The 27,910-nt window shown below is 42.5% G+C and overlaps 1 protein-coding gene across 4 annotated transcripts in view; it reads left to right on the forward strand.

Moving 5' to 3' along the window:
• Positions 1 to 27,910, forward strand: part of TTC7A (tetratricopeptide repeat domain 7A) — a 282,224-nt gene that overhangs the window by 91,559 nt on the left and 162,755 nt on the right. For all 4 annotated transcript variants that reach the window (XM_039529567.1, XM_039529569.1, XM_039529568.1 and 1 more), the window contains 2 exons: positions 8,440 to 8,544; positions 26,149 to 26,266. In XM_039529567.1, the coding sequence (XP_039385501.1) occupies positions 8,440 to 8,544; positions 26,149 to 26,266 (223 nt within the window). The remainder of the gene's footprint in view (positions 1 to 8,439; positions 8,545 to 26,148; positions 26,267 to 27,910) is intronic.

Below are 27,910 nucleotides of genomic sequence, written 5' to 3' on the forward strand. Positions count from 1 at the left end.
TTCTCTCTTGACCCGTACCCAGCCAAGCATCGTCCACTGGAGTTTGTGCAAGTTATTCATGTATGACGCCTCTGCAAACCAGGGCACTTCTGTTTGGCCAAAGTTGTCAAACTTGGGTGCCTGCATGATTTTTTACAAGCACAAGGGCTGTGAATTGGGGCCCTAGCACCTGCCAGCATCGCACTGTTACATGTTCCCCTCTCATGTTCCTGACTTTCTAGGCCCCAGTCCTACAAGATGCTCTGGGTCCTGAATTCCTTGTCAGTGGAGGATTCTCAATATATCATAGGGCCGGACCATTCCTTTAACGAATCTCTTATGCCCCAAAATTGTGGCGACCTGTTCTCTGTGAAATGCTAAAGGTGCCTGCTTAACACACTCACCTGCTTTGGGCAGTATTAGACATTAACGTGCACTGTCTTCTCACTGTGCTACTCTCCGGATGCATGGTTTTGGCCCTCATGCCAATGGGTCGGTTTACCTATGTGAATTGGAAATGTAGCTATTTAGGTACAGCTACGGAATTATTTATTTCTTTAGCTTTAAACAGTAATAAAAACCACCCTTACAAAAAACGCTGGGTGCCTGGATAGTTAATTAAACTTACTTTAATGTAGTGATGGTCTCCTGTGTTAGGCAGATGGCCATTCAAGACATTCTCTTTATACAGTGCATGGGAGCATTATTTAATTTTAAAAAAAAATTAAAAAATAAATGTTTATGTTGAAAAACGTCGAGAGAAACCAAATCTCCATTATTGGTCTTGAAATATATTCAAGGTGGGGGAGAATGTGGTGGATGAGCTGAGCACTCTTAAGCTAGTAGAGAGCAGTGTGATGTGTCTGCTGAAGCGTGAATTTACTGCTCTTCTCACCCTTGCACTGGAGGAAGGGAGATAGGTTGTGAGAATGGGGAAGGCCCCATGTCAGTTGAAAGGACAGTGGTGGAGGAGTTACCTTCGGAGGCGTGTTTGACCTACCAAACATTAGAGCCCATAGGGCACCAACAGCACTTGCCTCCAAGTTCATGGAGCACCCAGTATGCTACTAAACATCTAGAGCGGACACCTGTCGTAGCACTTGCAGCAAGGGCAGCGATTGCATAAGTTTGAGAGCAATTACATCATTCCTGCTCCCCCTGCATTGGCAGGTGCTAGGGACATTACTGTGTAAGCTATGCAGAATAGCGAGAGGGGCTTCAACCACAGTCATGGCACTTCAGAAAAACAGGCAGTAAAGAACCTTTTCACCACAGGGACTGCCCATGTCTGCTCTTAACCTTCCTGCCTTTGTGCATGGGTAACGGAGGGAGGAAGAGGACACCTGACACCTGAAAATGTTATTAGCAACATAATGCTTCGGGGGGTGTTGGTGCTATACAAATAATAAGAGTTACATTCTTGTCAGCATCTCCGGCACTCAGCAGTTATGCTTGGGGAAGGGAAGTTCACTGTTTCCAGAGCCATGGGTTCTGTGTCCACTGCTGGCACATTGGTTAATGTTTGCTTGTAGTGTGGGGCTGCTCAGCGCTGCGCTGTCAGCATTTCGTTTTGATTTCAGTTGCTTCCCTTCAAGTCAGTTTTGCACAGAGATGAGCTGCTCACCGTGATCCAATGAGGAATATATGGGTTTATTGATACGTAATATCCACAGCCAAATAATGAGTAGTTAATATGATGTGTTTACATTTTAAGCTTTTTCCATCAATGTTCCAACCAAAAACAGGAATACTTTATTCTTATTTAAAAACAATGCAACAAAAGCAAACATCTTTATCCAGAGCCTTACATTTGACTCAAAGACATGCCTATAATGCCGACATAAAGCCTTCTAAAAGATTAGAAAGACAGATATAAATATATCTGATACATAATTCTGCAGCAAGAGCAGATGAATTTTGTGATTTAGGTTGCTCCTTCTGCTGGTTTCCTTGCAAAAGCTTAAGCTGGTTGCTAGGTTACCAGCATAAAAAAAGCACGTTTGTCTTTGCATTGCAGTCAGGAGCCTTGGGAGCAGCAAAGGCCTCAGATGGCTCCTTAAATAGCATCACTGGGGAATGAAAGTTAAAATATTGAACATTCATTGGTTAAAGATCCTGTTACAACGGTCAGCCAGCTAGGGGGCAGTCAATAGTTTGGTTTCTTTTGATTGAGGTAAAGGGGCACAGGACCAGAGAGGTTTGTGTGTTGAAGACAGTACAGCAAATGGAAATTTCCAAAGATTCCTGAAAATGAAACAGAGTATATGTGTATGTGTTTGGGAGGGGCGGGTAGGGGGATATATATATAGCAAGAAACCATTCCTAAATTCAGACATAGCTATTTTCCTGATGGCAGTGTATATGAAGATATTTGGTCATCATTAGTGAGAACATATTTATGTTAAAAACTGTAATCACAGAAAGGGGATGGAGGGGGTTGGCAATTATTTGAATAAGGAATGTAGAAGCTGATTGCCTGTGTGACGCGGTGTGCCTTGGGCAGCCCTCACTGGAAATGCCAAGGTCAGGCCAGGCTGCAAAAAGGAGAGCAGATACCCACTAGTCTTGGGAGTAATACTTAAGTTAAACTTCCCAACCAGTCATAAACTCTGCTTCTGATCCCCACACTGGTTTTCAACAAGCAAAAAGAAGGAATCACACAGCCCTCTCTTGTATTCCAGTTCTCTCGCTCCCAATCAACATCTAAGTCCAGTATAGTGAGAAGTTATTTTAAAACTCTGCTCGCTATACAAAATGTTCTTCTGAGCCCAATTTTTCAAGACTTATTTTGTATTTGTACATTAAATAATACGAAAAACATCATATTTAATATAACATAATATATGAATCCAGAGAGAAAAGAGAAGCCGGAGAAAGCCGCGAGGACAGAGAACACCGATGCCCACAGCCTGCAGCCCCGGCTTTCTCTGTCCCCGGCAGGCGCGGGGCCGCGACTTCTCTCTGGCTTAAGCCGCGGACCCGCACCAGCCAGGGACTGAGAACACCGGCGCCCACAGCCTGCAGCCCTGGAGTTCTCTGTCCCCGTCAGGTGCGGGGCCACGGCTTCTCTCCCCTGCTGGGCACTAGGCGGGCTCCGCGCCTGCTGGGAACAGAGAACACCGCGCTCGTAGCCTGACTTCTCTGTCCCCGTCAGGTGCAGGGCCGCGGCTTCTCTCCCCTGCTGGGCACTAGGCGGGCTCCGCGCCTGCTGGGAACAGAGAACACCGCGCTCGTAGCCTGACTTCTCTGTCCCCGTCAGGTGCCGGGCCGCGGCTTCTCTCCCCTGCCGGGCACTAGGCGGGTGCATATAAATGATCCGGCGGGTGCCATGGCACCAGCAGGCACCACATTGGGGACCACTAGTTTTTTATAAAGAAAAAAGAAAGAACAAGAAGAGAGTTGTTAAATGGTAAAGCAGTCACATATGTACAAAGACTTCAGAGTCCATATATCAGGTTCTTAGCAGTATTGGTGAGTTTGCTGGCTTGAAAGTACCTCTGGAACACAATCACAGCTTGGATGGGTCATTCAGTCCTTTATTTAGAGCTTCAGTTTGTAGAAAAGTTACTACAGAGGCAGGATTGAAGACAAAATGGAGTTGATGCAACTGACTTTTATCTTCTTTTGCTGTGTGGCTTGTATTTCCTGTGTCCCCAAACACAAGCTTTACAGCACATGGCATTAAAAGGCCTCAGAGTTCTGTTCATAAGCATGCTTCTGTCTGGCTTGCTGATCCTTGATGGGCTATCAAGCAGGCCTACTGCTGATGCCAATCTGTCTGGGGGTGTCACCCAGAAACACAGCACAAGTTTGGAAATACAGATATACTGTACATATAATTTATAATACAAAAGTGATACAAACATATAAACAAGATTAGCATACTCGACAAATTACAACATTTTTGCAGATATGTCACATAGCATATCTGGTCAGATTCCTTGCAATTTTATAACACTGGTATCAATAATATCACAAAGTGTCCCACATATTCCATACAGCGTCACAGCCTGTAATTTCTTAACTAGCTAGATGCAGAGGCAAGAGGAGAGGGGAAAATTAAAGTCATAGGTTAAGAGCCAAAAGCGAGTGTAATGATGTGCACACTTGGGATTCACAGAATCGTACAAATGAGATGGGAAGACCTGATGAGTGTAAGTAATCTGAGGATTCTTCTCCTCTGGTTCATGACCCCAAGGGGTGTCATGAATGGGCATCAGGAGTCACAACCACCGTGCCCTTTGTGTGTTGCTAAATGGAAATGGGTCCAGCTGAATCCCAGCTAGATGGTTTGGGGGGTACCATGGAAAGTGAGGTCCTGCTGTGGAAAAGCTTGAGAATGACTGAACTAGTCCATTTCCATGCCATTTCAGGGTTGTTCTCCATCCAGGGTGAACAAGACCAGAATTGTACCAATCAGGAGGGGGAAACATTCCCTGGACTTGAAGAGCTAGCTGGGCCACTGAACTGTCCTCCCTTTAGTGAAAGTCGTGTAAAGTCTCAGCATCTTGCTTGACTTATCGCTAACCCTGGATGGACATGGAGTATCATTTTTCTGTTCTGTGCTTGTTTCCCTCTCTGTAAAATAGGGGTAATGATACTTACCTCCCTTTGTAAAGTGCTTTGAGATCTGCTGGTGAAAAGTGCTATGTAAGAGCTGTGCATTATTATTTTCAGTAGTGAACAATATCATCATTTACTTCCAGCTGGCTGGGAGACTTCCCAGCCCCCCCAGAAAAGGATCCAGCCACAGAAACCCATGCACTTTTCACCTCCAAGCTGGATTACTGTAACTCACTGTATCTGGGCCAGGTTGAAGGTGAAAGCAATGCAGAGGCTCTCGTTTGTGGAAAATGTGACAGCTCACCCCTTCAGTAGGATAGATTTCCATAAGCTGTACTCTGCACCCATCATTGGCTCTCAGTCTGCTTCCATTGCCAATTCAAGGGCTTGGTTTTGAACTGCAAAGCCATTATCAACAGGTCAGAACCCAGCCACATTAGTGACTGCATTTTGATGCATGACCCACCAAGACATCTGTGCTCCTCTGGGGCAAGGCAGCTTAGAAGCCCCAAGGTGATAAAGCATTTTCAATTGAGGGGGACAGCTGTGGAACCAACTACCAGAGGGATTTAGTCTAAAGCAAAGTATGAGCACTTTTAGAGCATGCTACAAAACCCACCTTTTTGAGAAACCTTTCCCACCATAGCTGGAATATAAAAAATACCAAAGAAGAGCTTCCTGGTACCTGGGCGAGAGAAGAGCAAATGCTGTGCTGAAATCAAAATGTTTTGTTTTGTTTTTTTAAACAAAAAGAAAATGTTTGTTACAACTGTTGCATTCCCTTAGTCTGTTAGTGGTATAATTCTATCCAAGAGTGCAAAAAAAGTTTGCTTGGCAATATTTGCTCTTTAGAAACCCCTGCTGATTACCTCTCATGGTTTCATTATCCTCTAATGAATGTTTAGTGACTTTATTTCTCTCTCTCAAATATTTGTTTCATTGTTTTGCTGGAGATGGAAGAGGAGAGGCTAGGAACAGACTGAGGTGTAAAAAGATGAAAGTGAGCCAAAGAACAAAGACTTTTAGCCAGCACCATCAGTTTAGTTGCATGGAATTGAAGGAATCCATTGTAACTGAAAGAAGAATTCTTCTCTTTAGACTCTCTTGGGAAAATAATCAAGGAAATATAACTGAAAATCACTCTTCAGGTTGTTCATGTGAAGTCCATCATCAGAGAACAGTTGAAGAGATGCTGTACCTTCATTACATAATTAGAAAATAGGATTTTTTGCCATGTTGGTGTTGGGTTTAACAATTGGAGAAGAGTTTTCATTTAAATTAGAAGTCTTTTGTTATCGCAATACTGGAACAGCCTACCGAGGGAACAGTGGGAAGAAGGGACCTCCATGACTTTAAGATTAAGCTAAGATAAGTATATGAGGATGGTATGATAGGATAACGGGCTTAGTCAATAGGTCAATTAAGTGCCACACTGGTAAATAGTACAATGGGTCAATGGTATGATATAACCTTTTCCAGAGGTTTGGCTGGAGAGTCTGCCCCGCATGCTCGGGTTCAGCTGACCCGCCCATTTTGGGGTCGGAAAAATTTTTTCCCCAGGGTGCATCTTGCAGGAGGTCAGACTAGATGATCATAATGGTCCCTTCTGATCTTGAATTCTATGATTCTATGATTCTATGATTCAGAACCATGACAAGTTTAATCAGAGGAAGAAAACGGTCTGGTTTCCCCTGGCCCTCCACATCCTGGTCATAGTGTATTGCCTTACTTCTTTCTGTACCTTTGAAGCTCCACAAAACGATGAGCATGGGCCCCTTCAAAAATATTGAATTTAAAACAATCTATTACCAGACTTCTTCACCATCACTGCACGTGACTTCACGGAAGCTGTGAGAGTAGTTTCCTTGTCAAAAGTAGACAGAGATCCTTTTATATATTTGGACAGGGAAGAGTTTGCATCTAGCAGATTGGGATGGGGAAAACTTTCTAGGCAAGTAGATTCCTGCAGATGTTGGACTTGAGCACAAAAAAATGATGTGCTGAGAGATGCACCTGTTTGTTCCATGTTACAAAAAAACCCTACATGCCAAGGTGGTTACAATTAATATAACCCAAAGTTAAAAAGTCTGGAGCTGATCCGCTAAAGTATTGTATGTATATTTTTGATGGGTGAAAATTCACATTAAACCAGTTGGTTCAGCTTTTCCCCATGGGATCTCTACCCGTCTGACCATAAAAAAGAGGAGGATGCTCATGACCCCCCTGGACTTGTGTGTGACTCCCAGCTTGAGAACTCATAGCTTAGACATCTCACCAACCATCTTATTTCTGACCCGAAAGACAGTTGCCAGCAAACATAGAACTTCACTTTCTTGATTACACAAATGCAGTTAAAAGCAGACTGGATCTGTTTCCTCTGCCTCTGACCTCTGCTTGCCCAGAGTTGAGATTCCCCCACCCATGTTTAATTAATTTGTAATCCTTGTAAATAAAGGTGGACAATGCAGCTGTTTGCAAACCCAGTCTTGAGAATAAACTCTCACATGTTGAGGTACTAGGAGTTGGGTGTATCCCTCTGTTGATGCTCACTAGGGTAAGGTGTGTATTGCCTTGTAATAGAGCTTTGGTTGGAATACAAGCAGAAGGAGGGGATTGGAATATGTCAGGTCATGATCCTTTCTTGAATCATGTCAAAACTTGTAACTCAACCCAGGAGGGTAAATAGAGCCCCTGTATCAAACACCATGGCCAGAGCCATGTGAGAGAGGAAGAAGGTGCCTTTGAAGTCCCAAGATTCTTGCCTCAAAACCACAAACAGAAACAAAAGTAAAACAATATCTTGAGTTGTTAACTCTTGTACACACACCAGCCATTTTGGGTACTGCCCTAGGACTGGGCGTCTGGAATGTATTAGTTCTAATTCCAGCTCTGACCTGACTCTCGTGGCCTTAGAGAATTCACTTAACCTCTTTCTCTTTCTTCATCGGTAAAATGAGGCTATTGATAGTATTACATTACTGCTGTTGTGCTACTGCCTTTAGGTTGTTGGAATGAGAACTGCAAAACTGTGTGTCATAACCCTCAGACTGCTAATAGAGACTCTATTTTAGACTGAGTGGTAAGGACATGTGCTTTTGGAGCAGGAGATTTGGGGTTTTGTCCCCATATTTCTGTGAGATTCCTAGGTGGCCATGGGTGTGTTACAGTATGTACCTACCTCATGGCATGTTCTGAAGATTAGTTAATGTTTGTAAAGTGCTTTAAAGATTAAAAGTGTCATGCAAGTGCTAAATTTATTAAATGTTATTCATTAATTGTAACCTAATCCCAGAGAGACAGTGAGAGCTAACACGCTACTCATACCACCTGCATTAAAGTTCAGATTCTTCTACCAGGCATTGTGACCATATCCAGCTTGGTCTCTCTGGGCACCTGCTGAATAGTGGATTGTGCTGCATTTGTCAAGTCAACTCTTTGGTCTGTGGGCCCCTGGTGATATTACTGTTTGCTACAGAACTTGAGGGAACAAAAACAAAATCCACCAGCCAGAGACTGATTTAGATGCCCAAACCTCTGCAAGATCCAGTTTGTCTTGATTTAATTAGCTGAAGGGGAGGCTCCCTAAGTTCCTTTCAGGGTCACTAGAAGGTGTCTCTGTAGTCACTGTGAATTACTGCAGGGCTCCAGGGGGAGATGAAGAATAGAATTAGTATAAGCCTGTATTTTGACTTATTGGGAAAATTGTTCTCTTGCGCCTTTTGCTGCCAGGTCCGGCTCTTTGGCATTTTGAAAACAATATGTTTCTTGCTGGGGGAGAAGGGCAAAGCAACTCACTTGTTGCTGATGCATGAATCTTTGCTAACTAGCGTAACTGTTGTGTGCATTTCACTGAATTGCATTGTCTAATCAGACTCCTGTTTTTCCCACGCCCTCCAGTCGGCATATGCTGTGTCGGTGCTCAGAGAGTGTGCTAAACTGCGTCCTGCAGATCCCATGGTTCCTCTTCTGGCTGCTAAGGTCTGCATTGGGCCACTGCACTGGGTAAGTGAGCTGATGCAATTCTTCTTACATAATGTATTAGGTGCCGCAGTGCCAGTGCCATAGTGCAGTAAAAAAACACCAAACCCTGTGAAATATATATCAGCAGTGAAATTTTGAAATGAGATTCATTGGCACAGTAGAGCAAAGAAAAAATACAAGATGATCAGGAATTATTTCCCTGGGTAGCCTAGGGCTACTTGTTCAGGTTAATTTCCAGTATAGAATCCAAATCATTATTGTTCCCATTCTAATGGCTGTGGTGGGGGTAGAGTGAACCTGGCCTCTCATCTATTAGTCATACAGCTCTGCTGGACAGCTCAGTCCTTTGTTCTTGAGTCACTGTGTCAGGCTTTTGTATTTCAGTTGCATTAATACATGCTCCAGAAACAGTGGGGGTGGGAGACAGCGCCCATGAAATTCTGATTATCCTAAAAAGCAGAAACATCTGTCAGTCTTTTGCTGCTTGGTTTAATTAATTGAATGAGATCTTGCTTTTCCACCGCTGTCTTCCCACAGCCAATAAGGGATTACAGATGGAAATTTTAAATAAAACAAAAGAGGTGAAAGGCACAAAAGAAAACATCATAAAAATCTGCTTCGGTTGAGTGGAAAATCTGAGTTTTTTTTCACACTCGGAGCCAGATCCTTAGCTGTGTAAATCAGCATAATTCAGTTGAAGTCAGTGGAGCTACATAAACTTACACCAGCTGAGGATCTGGCAATATCTGTTTTTCAAATCAACCACATGCCAAAAAAAGCTGTGCTATAATGTTAAAGGTCTGACATGAGTTGACAAAAGACAAGAAATATCATCTCGCTGAAGAGATGGCCCCTCCAGGTCAAGACTGAGGCCCTTGGGGGATACCATATGGGGAAGCTGCTGCTGCTACTGCCCGGGCTGTGCCTGTTCAGTAGATAGGATGTCTCTTTCCATGGAGATCAGTCTGACCCCTTTCCAGAGCACTAAAATTCATGCACACATTTTTTCTTATTTTTTTTTTAAATTCAGAAATTGAATGTCTGATACTTAAGAGAGATTTTTAAAAAGCAAAGTGCAAACAGGCAGCAGGTTATGTTGAACATTCTGCTTACCCCTTCTCATCAGATGGTTTCCAAGATTAAAAATTGTATTCACCACTTAGAGCTAAAATATCCTGAGGTGCTCATGATTAGGAAATGTCTTCTGCCTAGTTTTTGAAACTAGGTCCTGGTCCTGTGAGGAGAGTCACTGAGGCAGACTCAGGCGTTCACCCAGACCATGAAGTCAGTGGGGCTCTATGTGAGCTTAGAGAGCCAGCCTAGCGATTCTTCTTGCAGGACTTAAGCCTAGATGAAAACCATCTTATACGATAATGATAAATCTAGTGAAAGCCAGAATACTAATAAAGGGTTCCTGCCTATTATAAACATCACAAACAGATGACCATCATCTAACAGATGGATACTTATTGACTTATGGACAATCCTGTGGCTCCTGCTAACCACAAACTTTGCACTAGGATAGGCTGAATTTTCCTCCCACATTACTTGCTATACATACAGTCTCCTGCTATAACTAGCCTGCAGATATAACTGAAATACTAGAATGAATGAACCTTTTGAGGTTCAGTTCTGAAAGTAAAATCATTGTGATGATCTCATGTTTTCTGTAGGCACCGAAGCTGTAACCAAGGCCTCTACCATTCGAATAAAATGGGCCCTTGATATTTGTTGAGATGAAAGGACTAGGCTACTACATTGTGGGAAAAGAAATGGAACAGAATTCTTGTGTCTACTGTATATCGTGCTACTGCTTTCCTGCTAGCTTAGCTTCTTTCCTTTCTTCCTCCCTTTAAATATTAAGGATCAAATATCTAACAGCAGCCATTTCATTGTGTGCTCAGAGTCCATTGTTGGTTCAAACTATGCACATGCAACTACGGGTTCCAATTATAACATTTAGAGGCCTAGCCACCTGATTTTTGCCCGCAATCAGGTGCTTATTAGTTGCCTCTCTTTTGCTCCCACAGTTAATGCATCTGCAGTTTACAGATTACAAGTGCAAAATTTGAACCCCATTAATTTGTGTTTTGCCCAGACTGCATAATCTTCAGCACTTGATTAGATTTCAGCACTGAACAAAACATCAGGATGATGTTGATAATTATTATGACGATGTGTATTACAAGAGCACATAGAGGCCATAATTAAGATCATTGTGCTAGAAACCGTAAAAACACATAGAAAGACATGGTGCCTGCCTTGAAGAGCTCGTAGTATAAACAGAGAAACAGTACACTTCCTTGGGTTTTTTTTAATATTCCCCAGCCACCTCCCTTACTCCCTTCTATAGCCTGATTTGGGGTGGGTTAGTAGGGACAGTGGAATGTATCCACTTAATTTAGTTTTATTTAATAATTAATTTTCTATTTAATTAGTAATATTAATAATAATTAATATATATTAATAATATGGGTATGGCTCGCCAGTATGTGTGATCAGAAGATAAAGTTCGTCTTGAATCAGGCTTCACAGAATTTATACAAGGAGATTGGGATATATGACAGGAAATTACACTGAGACAAAATTAGTCAATCAAGACCTTTTATTTAAAATCAATGAAACAAGAAGTAAATGCAAAAATGTTAAAAGCAGTTTGAAATTACAAAGTTACAAAATATCACAGTTCTTTAAGAAAAATACCTATGATAATTAACAGTTTTAAATTCACTAGTGCAGTAGCACTAGGGTGTTCACACCTCTGATAGATAGAGGAAGTGATGAAAAATGGTTATGAGTTTTAACCCTCTATAAACTAGATGCTTAGAGGTAAAGCAGAAATTAAAGTCCTTTTATACTTACAAATTTGAAAAGAAATAACACCACGATTTATCAGTAGTTGACAGCTTTCGTAGGTGTAGGCAGAGTGAGACGATGGAGAATAGAAAGATGGGTGTATCGCCTGCCTAATGGTGGATTGTCACCCTTTTTATAGGGAGAAATCCTTCCTCCTATGCCCAAATTTGTCTTTCCCCCATGGAAATGTTAGGGTACCTGTTTTCATAGGCTAACCTTTTATGTGCGTAAGAATGACAGATATATACGCATCTGTGGTGTATGTGTGAAATTTGTGGGCAGAAATCCCCCACTCTTCACCCTATCTAGGTGAAAGGTTAGCAAACATTCAGAAGGCCCCTAGACATTTGTGTAGGTTTGTATTCTATTATTACTTTTCTGAGTAAGGGTCTTAAAGGTTGCTTTCAGCGTCACACAGGAAATTGGCCAGGGTGTCTGGCCTGGATGTCTATAGGTATCTTGCATTACATCTTATTGTAAATATTCTATAATCTATGCAGCCTACACACTTTTATCAAAAAGACATTTTATACAGACCAACAGATTAATCCTCAGGGCTACACTTCTGTGCAGATGCCCCACACCACCTGGTCTACTGTTGTCACCCCAGAGTGCCCTCCTTCAGCTGGTCATAGATTCAGGCTCAGTCTGGAGCCATCTAAATACAAAGAAGAATTAATCAGTTAAAAAAAGTTAAAAGGTGTCATAACTCTAATAAAGAAAAGGATGAGCTGCCATCTTGTCATTCTGATGGTGTAGGTTAGGATTTGGGAAACTCACCTTGCCATTCCAGTGAATGGGTACACAGCTGCTGATTTCCTTTCATACTAGAATTTCTTCTACCTAATCTTTGGAGCATATGAGGAACTAGAGGGATGCTCAAAGCTGCTATAAGGGAAGATTAAAAAATAAGGGCCATCTTCCCTTATGGGGGGAAAAGAATAAGGCAGCATAAGGTACCCCATAATTCCCTGTACAGGCGTTGCACAACTAACATATGAAAAGTAATATGCTGCTGGTGTAGCAAGAGGAGCGTCTGGGAGATAAATGTGAGTGAGTCATAACTCCCTGCCTCGTCTGCTCCTGGGGCAGTCCAGCTGTGCACAGCCCTTTACTCACGTCAGATTGCAAAGTGACAAGCGAGTCCTAGATAAACACAAATTGAGAAAGAGAGGGGATGTGTGTTTAACAGTTGTTTACCCCATTGTTCCAATGGCAAGATGTATTTTCTGTGTCCACATTTAAAGCCTATCTAAAACCCACTGGAGTCAATGGGAGTCTTTCTATTTGGATCAGGCCCTTACTTCCTTAAATGGGATCCAGTCCAATGAAGTATGGGAATGTCCGCTTTCACTGAATTGTGAGCACTGTTCCATGAGAGCCCAATTCTGCCACCATTTCTCACATTGCTGTACTATGTAAGGATTCTGTCTGAAGAAGGCACTGCTGATTATATGAATGGTATCAGAATGGGTAACTAGACAGAGATAACAGCACTCACATACTGTCAGGTAATTGAAAATTCACATATATATATTTAGCATACATATTCGTATGACTAATCACTGTTGTTCTCCTTTCAGTAAATGGGCTAGATTATACCCTGACACTGAAGTCAATGGGATTGCAGGGATGCAAAACTGGGCAAAAATGGGTGGAATCCCTTTAAAACTACAGAAATTGATTAAAAAAAAGTCAGTCTTACATAGTCCCCATCCATTGGTAGGTAGTAACCTATTCTTCTGTCAGCAAAAGTAGGTTTGCCAGTAAACTTAAAAAGATCTTCTTCCTTGGGAGAGCTGTTTCCCTAAATGTCGTAATTACAGTAATTATGTGCATTTAAATTACATGGTAATAAAATTAGAATCAAATCATTCTAAACTGAAGCTGAACAAGTTAGAAAAGCAGTGATCAATGGCACTGTAAATAGAGAGCAGGATCAATATTTAATTGAACAATCTAATGGAAAAAATATTAACTGTTTTTTGTTGTAAACACTAATACACACTTTGGCTTCAGGAAGTGTAAGATCTGATTAATTCCTAACTTGCTGGAAATGTGACTAGTGTATTATTAGTTGAATTATGAAATAAATATAAATATTTGATTGCCATTTAGCCAGAAAAAGGGTGAAATAAGAACATCATTTATCCAAGTGAAAAAGCAAACTCGTGCTTTCTTTGTCTCTCTACTGTATGCTTTTGGTGCATTACTACACTCTGATAGTTTACTGTCCAGATGCAAGCAGTATTTTAATCTTATTTTTTATTGTTAGCAACTGAAATAATTTCAACACCATTTATGTGTCTGGATAATTGTAGTGTGTCATGGGGAGTACAGAACTGTTTCTTTGCTGGTTAATCAAGCAATCATTTAATTTATAGTACCAGCTTTGTACACAGTATCCCAGAACACTTTAAAAAAACAAAAATAAATAAAAATTGAATGTGCCAATGTGATTTAGTGTGTCCAAAATGCCCATTATGCATCTGTAAAGAGATCTCCAGTGCAAAATAAATTGAAATGAAATATACTTTAATACTACACCATGCAAATCAATATATACAGAGTCTGAGCCAGAAAAGAGCTGAATACCCTCAGCTCCTGTTGACATTAAGAGCCAGATCCTCAGCTGATGTAACTTGGAATAGCTCCACTGATCTGTTCCCCAGAGAGCCCAGTTAATCCTAAGATTGGACCCACATTGAGCAGTAAGTAATGTCTTGTTCAGCCTATATTAGAATTATAGGTTTTCACAAATAGAAAAGTGTGGAGTGAACAGCAAATCAATATTTCATTAGTCTAAGGGCCTAAAAGAGCTGTCTCAAGGGAGCAGAAAAGTGCTAAAACTTGTACACCTGTACAGATCACTCTTGTCTATTCAGAGACACAATGGGACCTATGGTTAACAGTGCCCCTAAGACTTAAAATCTTTCTGGGACAAGCTATAACTTGCAGTTTATTCCACATCCATACGTGGTACAATATATTTAAAGTGTTTCATTGGGCCAAAGGCGATTTGAGGTCCTATCCGCCCTGGCTCCCAAGAATAGTTTGCTGAACCAGTTTATAAATCTTTTAAAACATGGCTCCAGTGCAACAATTTGGCCAGCTAACATGGATAGGGACAAACTGTGTTCTAGCTCGTGGGCTATGTTCAGGCCTGGAATGAGTAATACAGATCCTAGTGATGTCTAGCCAGTCATCTTTAAACTATCTTACAGAAAGTGCTATGAGAGATGTTAAATGATTGAAGATGATCAAATCATTTGTTATTTTTATTGGATAGCTGACCAGTCTGCACCACTAGGCCACTCCCTCCATGTTCAGGCATTTGTCCTGTATGAATTCAGAGAAAAGAAAACTCTCCCTACTAAACTACTAGAGCTGCTTCCTGATGCACCCACCATTCCTTATAATTCTCCCAGCCGAGTGCTGACTTGACCCAAGTTTGCAGAGTTTGTGAAATCTTATGGGATCACAGCACAAGTTGGTGTTGTCAATAATAATAATTTCAAATTTGAATTGAAGTAGTTCCCTGGCCCTAATTATGTTCAAGGTCCAATTGTGCAAATACATATGGATGAGCTAATGACTACAAACATGCACCAAATTTTGAACATCTTGCAGCGCCAGACTCTCCCATGTTATTAACCTCCCTTAAAGGATTGGCTTCAATGAGGAGGCCTCCCTATGCCGTCTGCCTCTTTATGAATTCTACGGTGGTCATTGTAGAGCTTTAAAAAATCATGGAACCAAATGGAGTCTAGTCTAGGATTAGCCTTAATAGTGACAGGTAGCATGGGCTAGTGGCCAGGGCACTAGACTGGAAGTCGGGAGATGAGTCTAAGTAGAAAACACTCTTCTGTTTCTGTTGGTCTCTGACCAGTATGTGTAAATAGCTAAAGGACACTGATGCCTATTGGCACTGGTAGGTTTTGGATCAGACACTGTTTCAGGTGCTGTGGGAATACTCTGTGGGTAAAGAATTGTTCCAGGATTTTCCCTACCCTCTAAATCAGTGGTTCTCAACCTGGGGTACACAGAGATCTTCCAGGTGGATTATCAACTCATCTAGATAGTTGCCTAGTTTTACAACAGGCTACATAAAAAGCACTAGTGAAGTCCATACAAACTAAAACTTCATACAGACAATGACTTGTTTATTCTGCTCTGTATATTATACACTGAAATGTAAGTACAGTATTTATATTCCAATTGATTTCTTTTAGAATTATGTGGTCAAAACGAGAAAAGAGGCAATGTTTCTATAATAATGTGCTACGACACTTGTGTATTTTTATGTTTGATTTTGTAAGCAAGTAGTTTTTAAGTGAGGCGAAACTTGGGGGTACATAAAACAAATCAGACTCCTAAAAGAGGTACAATAGTTTGGAAAGGTTGAGAGCCACTGCATTAAATGATGGTTCCCACTCGTGCCACAGCTGTTCATACTGGAGCGATTTCAAAGGCCTGGTCTACACTGTGGGGAGGGAATGGATCTAAGTTACGCAACTTCAGCTACGTTATTCATGAATAACGTAGCTGAAGTTGCCGTACTTAGATCTACTTACTGCGGTGTCTTCGCTGCGGTAAGTCGACGGCTGATGCTTTCCCATCGACTCTGCCTGCGCCTCTCGCTCCGGTGGAGTACCGGAGTCAACAGGAGAGCGCGTGGCAGTCAATTTATCGTGTCTAGGCTAGACGCAATAAATCAGCCCCCGCTGGATCGATCGCTGCCCGTTGATCCAGCAGGTAATGTAGACACGCCCAAAGTCTCTCAATGTCAGGGACTACCAAGAATGCTGGCTTCTATGTGCCTCCCTGGTGATTGAACAACGAAGACTGCAGAGGGGTACAACCTCAAGAGCCCCATGCAGAGGGCTGGACTTGGGCACCATGTAATTTGGCAGCATTGGAAAGGGTGGCACAAAATACTTAACAGATTCAATCAACTTTAAAACATATGGGCGTAGTTTCTTGTCATGTGTAATCAGCGAGCCATTCTGTATGCTGCAAACCCCTGTATTCTACTTCCACTTTGTCTGTTACTCACTGAACACCCCATGGGCCTCCTCCCATTCACTTTTTCTTTTCTTCTCTTTGCCTCTTTGTCCACTGTTTGCTTTTTATTTATTTTCTCTCTCTTTGGGCTGCAACATCCCCTCTTCTTTGAATTGTTTGAATGATTGTATCCCTGCCTAAAATTCAATACAGATATTTAATAATCATAAAAAAACCCAGTCCTATTCTTGTTACAATTAAAATTAAAGACCAAAGCAACAGTGAGATTGTTTGAAATGTCCCAACTTTTCCCCTCCTATTAGATGCTTCTCTAGTCTGTTGCCCCAGTCTAATGTGACTGTACCTGCCACTCTCCTTGTTTTCATCTGTAAAGCTGTCCTCATCCTACTGCTCTATGCCAGCAGTTTGCCTGCCTGTCCCCAGTACCTGTGGGAGCAGCAGCGCCTGTTTATGAATGCAGATTCAGTGTGGTGGGGCTTCAACCTTTTGATAAATAAGTTGAGCCAGTTAAAAAACAGATGGGTGGCTGTATGCCAGGAGACAGCATCTGCTGTTCCCCCACCCTTGTCAGTGTGCCCATGGGCTTGGCTGAAGTACACACCAAAAGCTCTGGTCAAATAACCTGGTTTGCTGGAACAGGCACTCTCTATTTCAGGGAAAACCGCTCTCAGGTTTATGCTACAACTGTTCACCTTCCATCAAAGAGGATGCAGGGGGTGGAGGGGAATAACCCAGATTATTATATCATCAGTGGCAGTTCACAGCTTGGTAACACATTTCTCTGCGAGCTGTGTGTGCTTCCCTGTGGCCTAGAGGAGGAGTTAGCCAGTCATCCAAACGCCCTCTAACAAATAATGAAATAATGCAGTGTGAGAATTAGCGGTGCTTTAATGTATCTTTGGGTATCTTTGTTTTTAACCTCATGTCATTTTCAGCTTCCTGGGCTCCACCCCTGCAGTCTGTAGTCCTATTCTGCTGCTGTTGCTCTCTTCTTTCTGTATTCAACATGGAGCATGCAGAAGAGGCTCTGCGTATCTGTGTCTGTCTCTCATTTCTGGGAAGCTTTGAGGCTGTGTCAGAACAGATTTCAGGCTTAGATTCCACTTGCTTCTGAGAGAACTAAAAATAAAAAAAGGAGGAGGAGGAAAGAAATTAAATTACATTCAGGCTGTTGCCTGTAAGCTGATGCCCAAGGATTTTTTTTCTTTACCAGGTGTCATATTGAGGTTCCACACCTGAAATGTTTAACCTCTCATCACCCGTAGCATGTTCTTAGAGCTTGGATTCACTATTATTAGTTTGCTTTTGGTAATGCCCATAATGCATTTTCCAAACACAAAAGAATGCACAGTTCCTGCCCCTTGTGGGGCTGTGGTCAGATTCTATTTCTCCAGGATTGCTGGCACTGGCTATAGCTTGCAACCAAACGGTTGATCCGAATGGTCCACCCCAGGGTTTGTGACCGTAGTATTGGACTCCATTTGAAATTAATTATGTCTCCATTAGATTAGTTTTCAGTTGTACTGAAGCCCTAAAATCTTGGTCCCATGATCCTTGGCAGCTTAGCGGGAATGGGTTGGTTCATGATTTCTCCCCAACCCCATCTGCCGCCTAGTCCTGCTGCAACTGTTGTCTCTCTTGGATCCTTCTAACTGAGGGCTTGTCAACATGAACACTTAGTTCATGGCAGACCAGGGTATGGATGTATCCTGCGCTAGCTTGCTGACCAGGGTGTGGATGTATCCTGTACTAGCTTGCCATGCACTAAGTGTCTATGTGAACCGTGCTTCTGCACTCTAAAAGTTCCTTAGGGTGCTTTGATCTGCTCCCCTTTGATCAGAATTTCTAGTGCACCGCCACAGGGTCCACATGGACACTTAGTGCACAACACGCTAGTGTAGGATAGAGTCACTCCTCGGTTTGTCACAAACGAAGGGTTTGTTTAGACAAGCCCAGAGTGACAGCTGGCATATCTGTAAAATCTGTAATGAGTGAGTTCTGCACCTGGAATGCAGGCACATCAGGAAACATTTGTGTTTGAGAGCTGAGGCCTAGTGAATGTTGAAGTGAATGAAAGGTTGCAGGTTTTCAGGCTCTCTAAGAATTGGGGAGGAGGGGGTGGGTGACAGTTACAGCAGGAGTGGCAGTGGCTGAACAGTGCAAAAAAAGGATTTGTGAATGTTCTTGTGACTAAAACCAGCCGATTAGCTTTGCTGGAGTTTGCAAGTCCCTTTATTCTCAAAGCAGCCTTTGGGTGACCACGTTTGTATTCGCAGGAATCTCTGTGGAAAGCCAAAATGTCATTAATACTTGTCTGAATAAATATTTACAAATGGTCCTGGAGAACTTGCAAGCAGGAAAAATGAATGGTGTGCCTCCTATTTATAAAACTTAGGTCGTCTAGTTAGGGAAAGGAAACAATGCCAGCTGATATACATGGCCAGTCATACAGCCTGAATAGCATATATGTATAGTGACCAGTTCAATCAGAAGCTAAAATGTCTGCATCTCATCTCCTAGCCCTTCATTTCATTTAAGACTTCTGCAGCTGAGATCATCTTCCTTTCTGCTCTTCTCCTCATGTCTCCCCCATAGAATCCCTTATCTGGCTCTTTCTCTACCTCATTCCTTTTCCTGGTTCTTTCCTACATCAAATGCAAGCTTCTTGTTCTCACCTTCCGGGCTTGGCAAGACTCTGTCTTCCCACATCTCTGTTGTCCACTCCTTTTATTAGCTCCCTTAATCCTTAAATTCCACCCAGTCATATCTCCTAACTGTTTCTTTTATTCCTTCTATTCTCATTTTTGCAGCTTCTTTCATCCTTTTACCCCTTCCCCTCATCATTGTGCTTCAAGGCGCATCCCTCTTTATCACAGACCTCCTTAAAACCTGTTCATTTCACAGACTCCACAGTTGATAAGGGATTTACCTACTGCACAGTTCTCCCTGGGTATTTTTGATGCGTTGTTAACATGAGAGTAATAAGAAGGGAAGAAGAAATGAAGAGAGTGAAGGAGAGTACGTTGGTGTGAATGAGAAAAAGGAGAAAGTGGATGTGTAAGAGTATGGCTCTCTATGGTGAGGTATGTCTCTCCTGGTAGGTGAGGTAAGGTGTCTTGCATAAAGTCCCAGAGGGCAGAAGAATTCACCCCAATTATTACTTCTTCAGGGTGCTAATTTTTTCCATGATGAATGCTGGGATATTTTTTGCTTCTATTCACTTTGGGCCCAGTCCAGCAAAACCCTTAAGCATATATTTACACTTAAGTATACAGGCAGCAGGACTGCTCATGTGCTTAAAGTTAAGAATGTGTTTTTTGCTGGACTGGGGTGTTAAAGAGGGAGGACCCCAGTCTTTCCAGTATAACAGGAACTTCTAGGACCTGATTCAAGCCCTGTTGAAGTCAATGGGAATTTTCCTATTGACTTCAATGGGCTTTGGATCAGACAAAGTCCCTTTGGTGTTGAGCCTGCTCTTCTAAATATACAGAAAAAGAGAGCATCTCTGTCTAGACCTAGCAGACACGATGGCCAAAGGTGTGGCTCTGTGGCTCTCTATAACTAGTGAATGATCTGTGCCAGCAGTTTTCAACCTGTGGTCTGCAAACTATGTCTAAGGGGTCCGCAAAAGGTTGTTGTTACCTTAGAACAGTGATTTTCTTAGAACTTAGAATTATGTCTAAGAGTTCCAAAGGAGTCCACACCGTTTGAAATGTTTTAGGGGTCCACAAATAAAAAAGGTTGAAAACCACTGATCTTTGCAAAGAATGGAGATTGCTTCTTCGCTTTTTAACTTAGTATCCTTATTTCATATTTCCATTTTCAATAAATATTTCCTTGTGTTTGTATGAACTGCTAAATATTAATTCTTCTGGTAATAACATATCATTTTAATTTAATATATAACAGCTAAATATCTTCAAATCAGACAACTAAAAAATCCCTGGTAGAATAGTGTATTAACTGAAATAGTTTCTGTTCACAAGCAGAATGAAAATTCCTGGTCTGCTGGTACATTTCTGGCAGGCTTTGCATCATTGCGAGAGACTTCTCTGGATATTAAGGAGATACTAAACTGCTGAGATCTGACAAGGCTGAATATTAAGAAAATGCATTTCAATTAAGCCTTTAATGTTTGTTTCAAGAATGGTTCAATTCCAAACAAAACCTCCTCCCCACCCCCAGTTTATAAACAGAGGTCCCAAAAGCAGGATCTTTCCAATAACAAGTCTGCTATCTGGCTCTTAACCAGAGCTGACACTGTTGATAGGTGCTGACAGGATGTGCAGTCTATCCTGTAGGCTAATGAGGCATATTCTGGGGCTCTCAAGGATTAGCCACAGCTCTTTCTCTAACTTTAGAAACTTAGGCCTGGTCTACACTGGAGGCGGATCAATCTAAGTTACACAACCTCAGCTATATGAATAATGTAGCTGAAGTCGACGTACTTAGATCTACTTACTGTGGTGTCTTCACTATGGTGAGTTGACTGCTGCTGCTCCCCCATCGACTCTGCCTGCGCCTCTCGCCAAGCAGGAGTACAGGAGTCGATGGGAAAGCACTCAGGAATCGATTTATCGCATGTAAACTAGACGCGATAAATTGATCCCCGCTGAATCGATTGCTGCCCGCCAATCTGGCCGGTAGTGAAGACATACCCTAGAAGTGTTTTCTGTCCACAACCTTGATCCTTTCTAAGGCCAGTTAAGGAAACTGTATTTTAAAAGGATTGACTGATGATTTTGGAAAATAACCAATAACAATGCCAAGTCCTTTATGATTAGTAGCTGTCTTTTATGTTCTGATTTTACTGGCACCTGTGTTTGACGTTTTCATTAGTCTCCAGTCTGTGATCAGTGGAACTACCTGTTAGCTTTGCAGCTGCATAGCTTCTCCAAAATGGCAGAATGGTCTCTGTGCTAGACAGGCATGGCTCCAGGAACCAGTGCAGCGAGCGGGTGCCTGGGGCAGCAAGCCGTGGGGGGGCGGCATGCCGGTCACCGTGAGGGTGGCAGTCAGGCTGCCTTTGGTGGCATGCCTGCGGGAGGTCCGCTGGTCCCGCGGCTTCTGCTGCAGTTTGGTGGCGGATATGCCGAAGGCACCGGACAGGCAGATCACCTGCAGAAACAACGCCGAATCCGCGTGACCAGCAGACCTCCCGCAGGCATGCCGCTGAAGGCCGCCTGACTGCCATGTTTGGGGAGGCAAAAAACATAGAGCTGCCCCGGTGCTAGAGTAGGAAAAATGGACCTAAGTATTTGCCATCTTAGACCCTGAGCCTGTTAGGTGCTGAGTGACCTCAATTCCCATTAAAATCTGTAGGATTTCAGGGTGCACAATACTTGTAGGTTTGGACCCTTAAAATACAAAACATGGCTGGCCCAGTGGTCTAGAAGCAGTGCAACATGTTGGATCAAAATTTGGGTTCTGAACTTGACGCCATCTGGCACTGGGGCAGTAGAGTCTGGGTGTGACAGTGCGCTTAGCCCAGGGGGAGGACAAGAGTGCTTTGTTTTCCATATTTTTTCATTTTAAGAGAGGAGGTAAAACTGCCCTGACGTTTTCACAGAAAAGATTGCACAGCAAAAGCAGATGTTGACAAATACAAGGAAACACACGCCCACAAACGCTTATGAGCAGGCAAACTTGTGGTACAGCTGTATGTAAATAGCCAAGAGGCCCGGCATTCTTGTTTGAAAACATGTGGTTGGTGCCTGCCCAGTGGCAAATATTAAAACAAGATATAATGCACTTTAACCTCCTGTAACATCAGTCAGTCTGTGTCCTCTATCTAGTAAGGCCTTATCTACACTGGAACTTTTTTTTTTGGATAAGCCAAAATATGAATTTAAACCAATATAGTTATACTGGTATAACCTCCGTGTAGACACTTACCTTGTTATAAGACATCCTCCCACCCCCCCTTTTTTTTTAAATTTAGCTGAAATCATTAGGTTGCTAAACTGCAAAAAAAAATATCATTTTTCTGTTGAAATAATAGTGTCCAAATGGGAGGTAGTTATACCAGTATAATTATATACTTTCTTGTATAGACCAGGCCTTAAGTCATAATATCCCAAAGGTTCTTCTCCTTCCCCTGCCACTTTCTTTTTTCATGTTACAAACTTTGGACAATGAAGAAGTGTTTCACTATTCAAAGCACAGCTGAGCCTGAACCAGAACTCTGGTTCCAAACAATCTGGAACGTTGGGCAAATTGGCACCCATTTATCTGTGAGTCCTTTAACTTCTTTTCTTCTTTGCAAAGAGAGATAGTCCCTCTTCAGCTACCCTACCAGTCTAACCTGGGATTATGAACTGTCAGAGAACCCTGCTCCAACCCTCATGCAGCAGGAATGGTAAACTGTGTGCAGGGCATTTGTGTGGGGGCAGTGGAGTAAACAAAAATCAAGCAAATGGAAGGAGGCAAGAGAATTCTTCTCCTGGCCATCGCCTATTGGCAAGACATGAATTAGCGTAGTTGTGACATTCTTTCAATCTGTGAGTTGTATTTTGAGGGGAAACCGTCTGATTAAAACAGGAACTTCCTTCAGTTGTTGTTTGCAAATACAAACACTTCAGAGGAAAGTTTGTATCTTTACTAGGGTAGGAGCAAGGAAGTTGGAACAGAAGAGAATACTTCTCATTTTCCCTTTACATAAAGGTGAGGTACATCACATTTATATTACAGCAGAACTTCACTGAGCTCTGCTTAATGTAAATGGCAAATCCACACTGAAAATAGAGTGTGGGGTTTTCATTCTACTTATGTGATTCTGCTACTGTGCTGAGTACAGGGCAGGGGAGTACAGAATGCCTTGGTCCTAACGGCTAATGCAAGAGCACCAGATAACCTCCTCACATCTCTGCTAGCAGCCAGTAACACCCTAAACCAGGTCTAGATACTCTCAATGGTGCCGCTGCTCCATGCATGTGCAAATCCACACATCTCATGTCTACACTGAGAGTCATCTCCCATCCCTACCAATTAGTGTAGATTATAATAATTAATAATACATAGCTCTTATGTAGCACTTGTCATCTGTGGATCTCAAAGACCTTTGTTTATGAAGGAAGTAAGCAGTGTGGAGTCAGGTTTTGGACCTGGGGTTTGGGTCATTAGTGGTGGGCGGTAGAAGAAGGCCACCCTGCACTCACTCAGCAGCACTGGCTCCTGCCCCTGCTTCCCATTCCAGGTGTTTCAACCTGGCACCATAGCCATTCAGGTTTAGTGTGGCCACCCCCCTGTCATGACAGACGGGCGGCCAGGCCAGATGTGAGTGCCATGTTGCAGCACCCAGAGTGAGGAGCCAGGCCAGCCCTCTGGGACAAAGTTAAGTGCAGAGTGGGGTCTGTTTCCAGCTCTGTGGGAAAATTTATGCTGTACACCATCTTTTGTCAATTGTATAATATGTTTGAAAAGGCACAAACATACATGTAAAGACCAGTTGGGGTCAGGGGGTAGTTCCTCCCACCCCATTCCCATATGAGCTCCACCACTGGAGGTAATAAGTATTATTATCTTGATTAGAATACATAGGTGCAGCTGTAGTTACACAACAGTAAAGTGAAGCTGAAGAATGCCTTGTATGTGTTGTAATTGAAATAGTGGCTTAAGACCAAATTTTCAATCACTCATAATCACTATTTCAGGTTGTGATAGAGTTCTCGGAGGGCCAGGTGGGTCTGGTAGGTAGTGTGCCCAGTATCTAGCCTCGCCTCCCAGCAGGAAGGCCTTTCAGTACAGTTCCACACCTGTGTATGGCCTTTGCTTCCCCTCGGGTTTTCAGTGTCCTTGCCCAATTCTTACCAGAATGGGAATGGGGAGGGAATGAGGCTTATGTCCCTCCTGCAGCAAGGGCAGTTGATAGGGGAGCCCAGGCCTTCCCACTCCACCGGACTCTGACCTAGGGCCCTATGAGAGTCACTCAGTGTCCAGCATGAGTTATCCTCCCGGGTCACTTCTTGCCATCCATCTCTGCCCATGGCTCCAAGTCCAATGTAACATAACTAAACCTTCAGCCCCAACAGGCTCAGTCTGCAGTCCTATTCCTCACAGTAGGGGCTTCTTCAGCACCCTTGGTAGGTGCTGTCTTCATCAGGATAGATCTTTCTCCCTCTCCAACCTCCCACTTCTGACCTGGGTTGCTCCCTTTTAAGCTTCCTCTCCAGTTGGATCATACACTGCAGGTCTGGAAGGGTGGGGCTACCTGGGTCTAGTATTATCCTTTAACCCTTTTGGGCCCGGTGTGGGGTTTGTACACCCCATTACACAAGTGCTCAGCTCCCAGTGACACAGACAGATTTTCAGATGACCTGAGTGTGACATACTATACCTTGGGGGAGCGTTTTGTAACCCCCATATTCCTCATCTGTATATAATTGTGATATTGCGTATAAAGCAGGCCATGTGAGGTATCGGGGAAAGGTTATGATTTGCTGAAAGACATTGTTCTATCTAAATATGTGTATTATCAATGCATATGAAATTATAAGAATTGTGTTGTATGGTTTTCACTAAAATATGCTGTGGGTTTGGGAGGCACCCAGATACTAGGTCTACAGAGACAATGACAAAGGAGGTAGCCAACACCTGGGTGGGTGCTGCTGAACAGACATCACCAGCCATTGTCTAGCAAGGGAGCTACAATGCAATGACTCACCTGCATAAGGCCACACCAGGGGAAGTGCTCAACCTTGCCTGAGGACTCAGCACTGCCCACCAGACATGCCTGGACTTGTGTTCTCCAAGCACATGGACTAAGGGTATAAAACAGAACACGGGGGCCACATGCTGGGCCTTTCTCCTGCCCCCACCTACGCTGCAAGCAACAAAGACACTCAGAGAAGAAGACTGAAGACTCCAACAGAAAAGATTGGCCCAGGTTTAAGGGACAAACCCGTATATTAAGGACTGCAGTGGGGTGAGAAAGACTGCTTAATCTAGATATTGCCCAGTCTAATAGGGTTGAGAGTTTAGACTATGTGCTTATATTTTTTTTTTTATTTTGGTAACTGACTTTTTGCCTATCGCTTATAAACACTTAAAATCTATCTTTTGTAGTCAATAAATTTGTTGTATTGTTTATCTTTACCAGTGAGTTTGCCTGAAGTGTGTGGTAAATTTGCTCAGGTTTGCAAAGGTTAGTATATATCCACTTTTCATTGATGAAATGGTGAACCAACTAATAAATTTTCACTGCTCGTCTTGAGCAGTGCAAGATGGTATATTCCTGAGGTACAGTGCTGGGAGCTGGAGGTATTTGGCTGATGCCTTTCTCTGTATGTTTCATGAATGGCTCTGGGAGCATTCGTGCAATCTAGATGGATGTGGGGCTCCACATCCTGTTATGCTGAATAGTCACAGCACCTGGAGGGGTTTGCTGCTTGTCACTAGCAAAGCATTGTGAGAGACAGCCCAGGCTGGAGAGTTAAGGGGGCTCAGTGGTCCCTCAGTCCCAGGTTGCACCACTCTTCTGAAATCTGACCACTTATTTCAGAGCTGTTCTGAAAATTTGACTCTGTTTGTGTGTGCTGGGCTCTGTGGATAATCTGACCTTATATCTTCTTTTTACTGTTAATCTGTATAAAATTGTGCTGAATTGTGATTACAGAGACTCCTTACACTAACAGCTCTCTGGTCATTTGTAACAGCACACAAGGTCATTGTTACTGTATAATCTTTTTGGAATTATCATGACGCAAGTAACTTGTTTTTTTTTTTCATCCTATCTTTTCCGTACAGCTGGAGGAAGGGGAACGTTTCGCCAAGATGGTGATAGACCTAGGAGAGGATGCTGGAGAGTTCCTAGCTAAGGGGTATCTTGCCTTGGGTCTGACATACAGTCTTCAAGCTACTGATGGTAAAGTATCTGACTTATCAAATATTGTGCATAAAGCAGCTATTCTGAGTCTTCAGCGTAAGCAATGTATTAAAGACATTGTTGAAACTTTGGCTGATCGTGGAAGATAATCAAACTCCTAAACTAATGGGGAATATTCGCTTGCTTTCTGAACATCATCTGCTTTGATAGGCTACATGGAATTTTTATGCTGAAGTACAAAAACAAATGGCTCAGATTTCCTATTCAATTGGGGGAGAAGGTCCATTTGCCATGGCCATCAAGTGTTGAGGTGTTTGAATTAAACATGTGTAATAATTTTTTCTCAAGAGTTCATTTATTTACATAATAAAGCTTGACTTTCCATCTATTTTCACATTCATAAATCACATAGAGAAACAGGAACTCCTGGCTTAACACTGATTCCCTCTGTGGATTTGAGCAAGTCATTTAACCTCTCTCTGTCTCTGTTTCTCTGTTATTAAAATAATACTTATCTACCCTTCTGAGGCACAGTGAAAGTGAACTAGATAATGTTTGTACAGAGTTTTGAATGGGAAAAGAGTTCTGCGAGTGCCGAGCATTATGTTTTAGTTCTCAGTAGGCTCTGCAAGCTTGGCACATGGATGTGTGGTGTGCTCTAACACTCATTGCATGGAGTGCAGGAAAGGCTTTTAATTCTGTTTTCCATCACGCTCACATCTAGGAGCAGCTTTTATTTACTCTCGGATGCCAATACAAATGTTCCAAAACAAACCTGCTTGAGTAGTTACTGAATCAGCAGCCATTCTGATCAACCTGGCCAGGCCCATTAATGCACCATCACCTACTTTTGCTTAGGTTTAGGCCCATTTGTTTCCTGTCTCTGTGGGCAGTAGTTCAGATCACAGAAAAGCTCTACTCTGTCAATGAGGGTGGTACTGCTGCACACTTCCCCACAGCAGAGCAACTTGATCAAATATATTTGTGCTCTTCAGTAGCTGTCACTGTGAGTCTCCAAGCAACCATATCTGATCCAGTGGGCAGCTACTCTGAGAAGTGCCTCTCCAAAGTGGTTGGTAATATATAACACAGTTTCTACTCTTTTTCGCTGCCCCAAAGTAGTTGCTCTTGGAAACAACTTGAACTTTCTCTTATTTTCTAAAGTCCTTTAAAACATCTGAGTCCTACATAATGGCCTACTTCCTCAAGGCATCGTGCCCAGATTGTGTTTAATTGTCTCTACGATTGTACAAGATCCCAGAGTCTATTTTCAGATGGACTTTTTAAATATGTTAATAAATAAATAGTAAAATGATTATCCTCCATAATGGAAGTTTATTAAAGGGTTTCTGATCAATGAAGTTGTAGAGGAGTCTGTTGGACTCCACTGTAATGATCAAAGTATTTAAGGAGCTTTAGGGTGAGTTTTAATGCTTTCTCTTCTGGAATTGTGTCTTCTCTGAGTTTTCACGAGGTTAACAGGGTTCAGGAATGTTCTAACCTACAGCAATCTCATTTATTAAAAAAACACTTAACCTTCACTACAGCAGCTCTGAACTTGTGTCCAATTTAGCCTCTGAATTTCATCATGAAATAGTGGGGTTTCTGCCTTTCAGACCTTATACTTTTAGTGTTATACTAGGCAGGGCCAACTGTTTAGTGGAGGTGTCTGGCAAATGCTTT

The sequence above is a fragment of the Mauremys reevesii genome, linkage group 3, assembly GCF_016161935.1.
Source record: "Mauremys reevesii isolate NIE-2019 linkage group 3, ASM1616193v1, whole genome shotgun sequence".
Lineage (NCBI taxonomy): Eukaryota > Metazoa > Chordata > Testudines > Geoemydidae > Mauremys > Mauremys reevesii.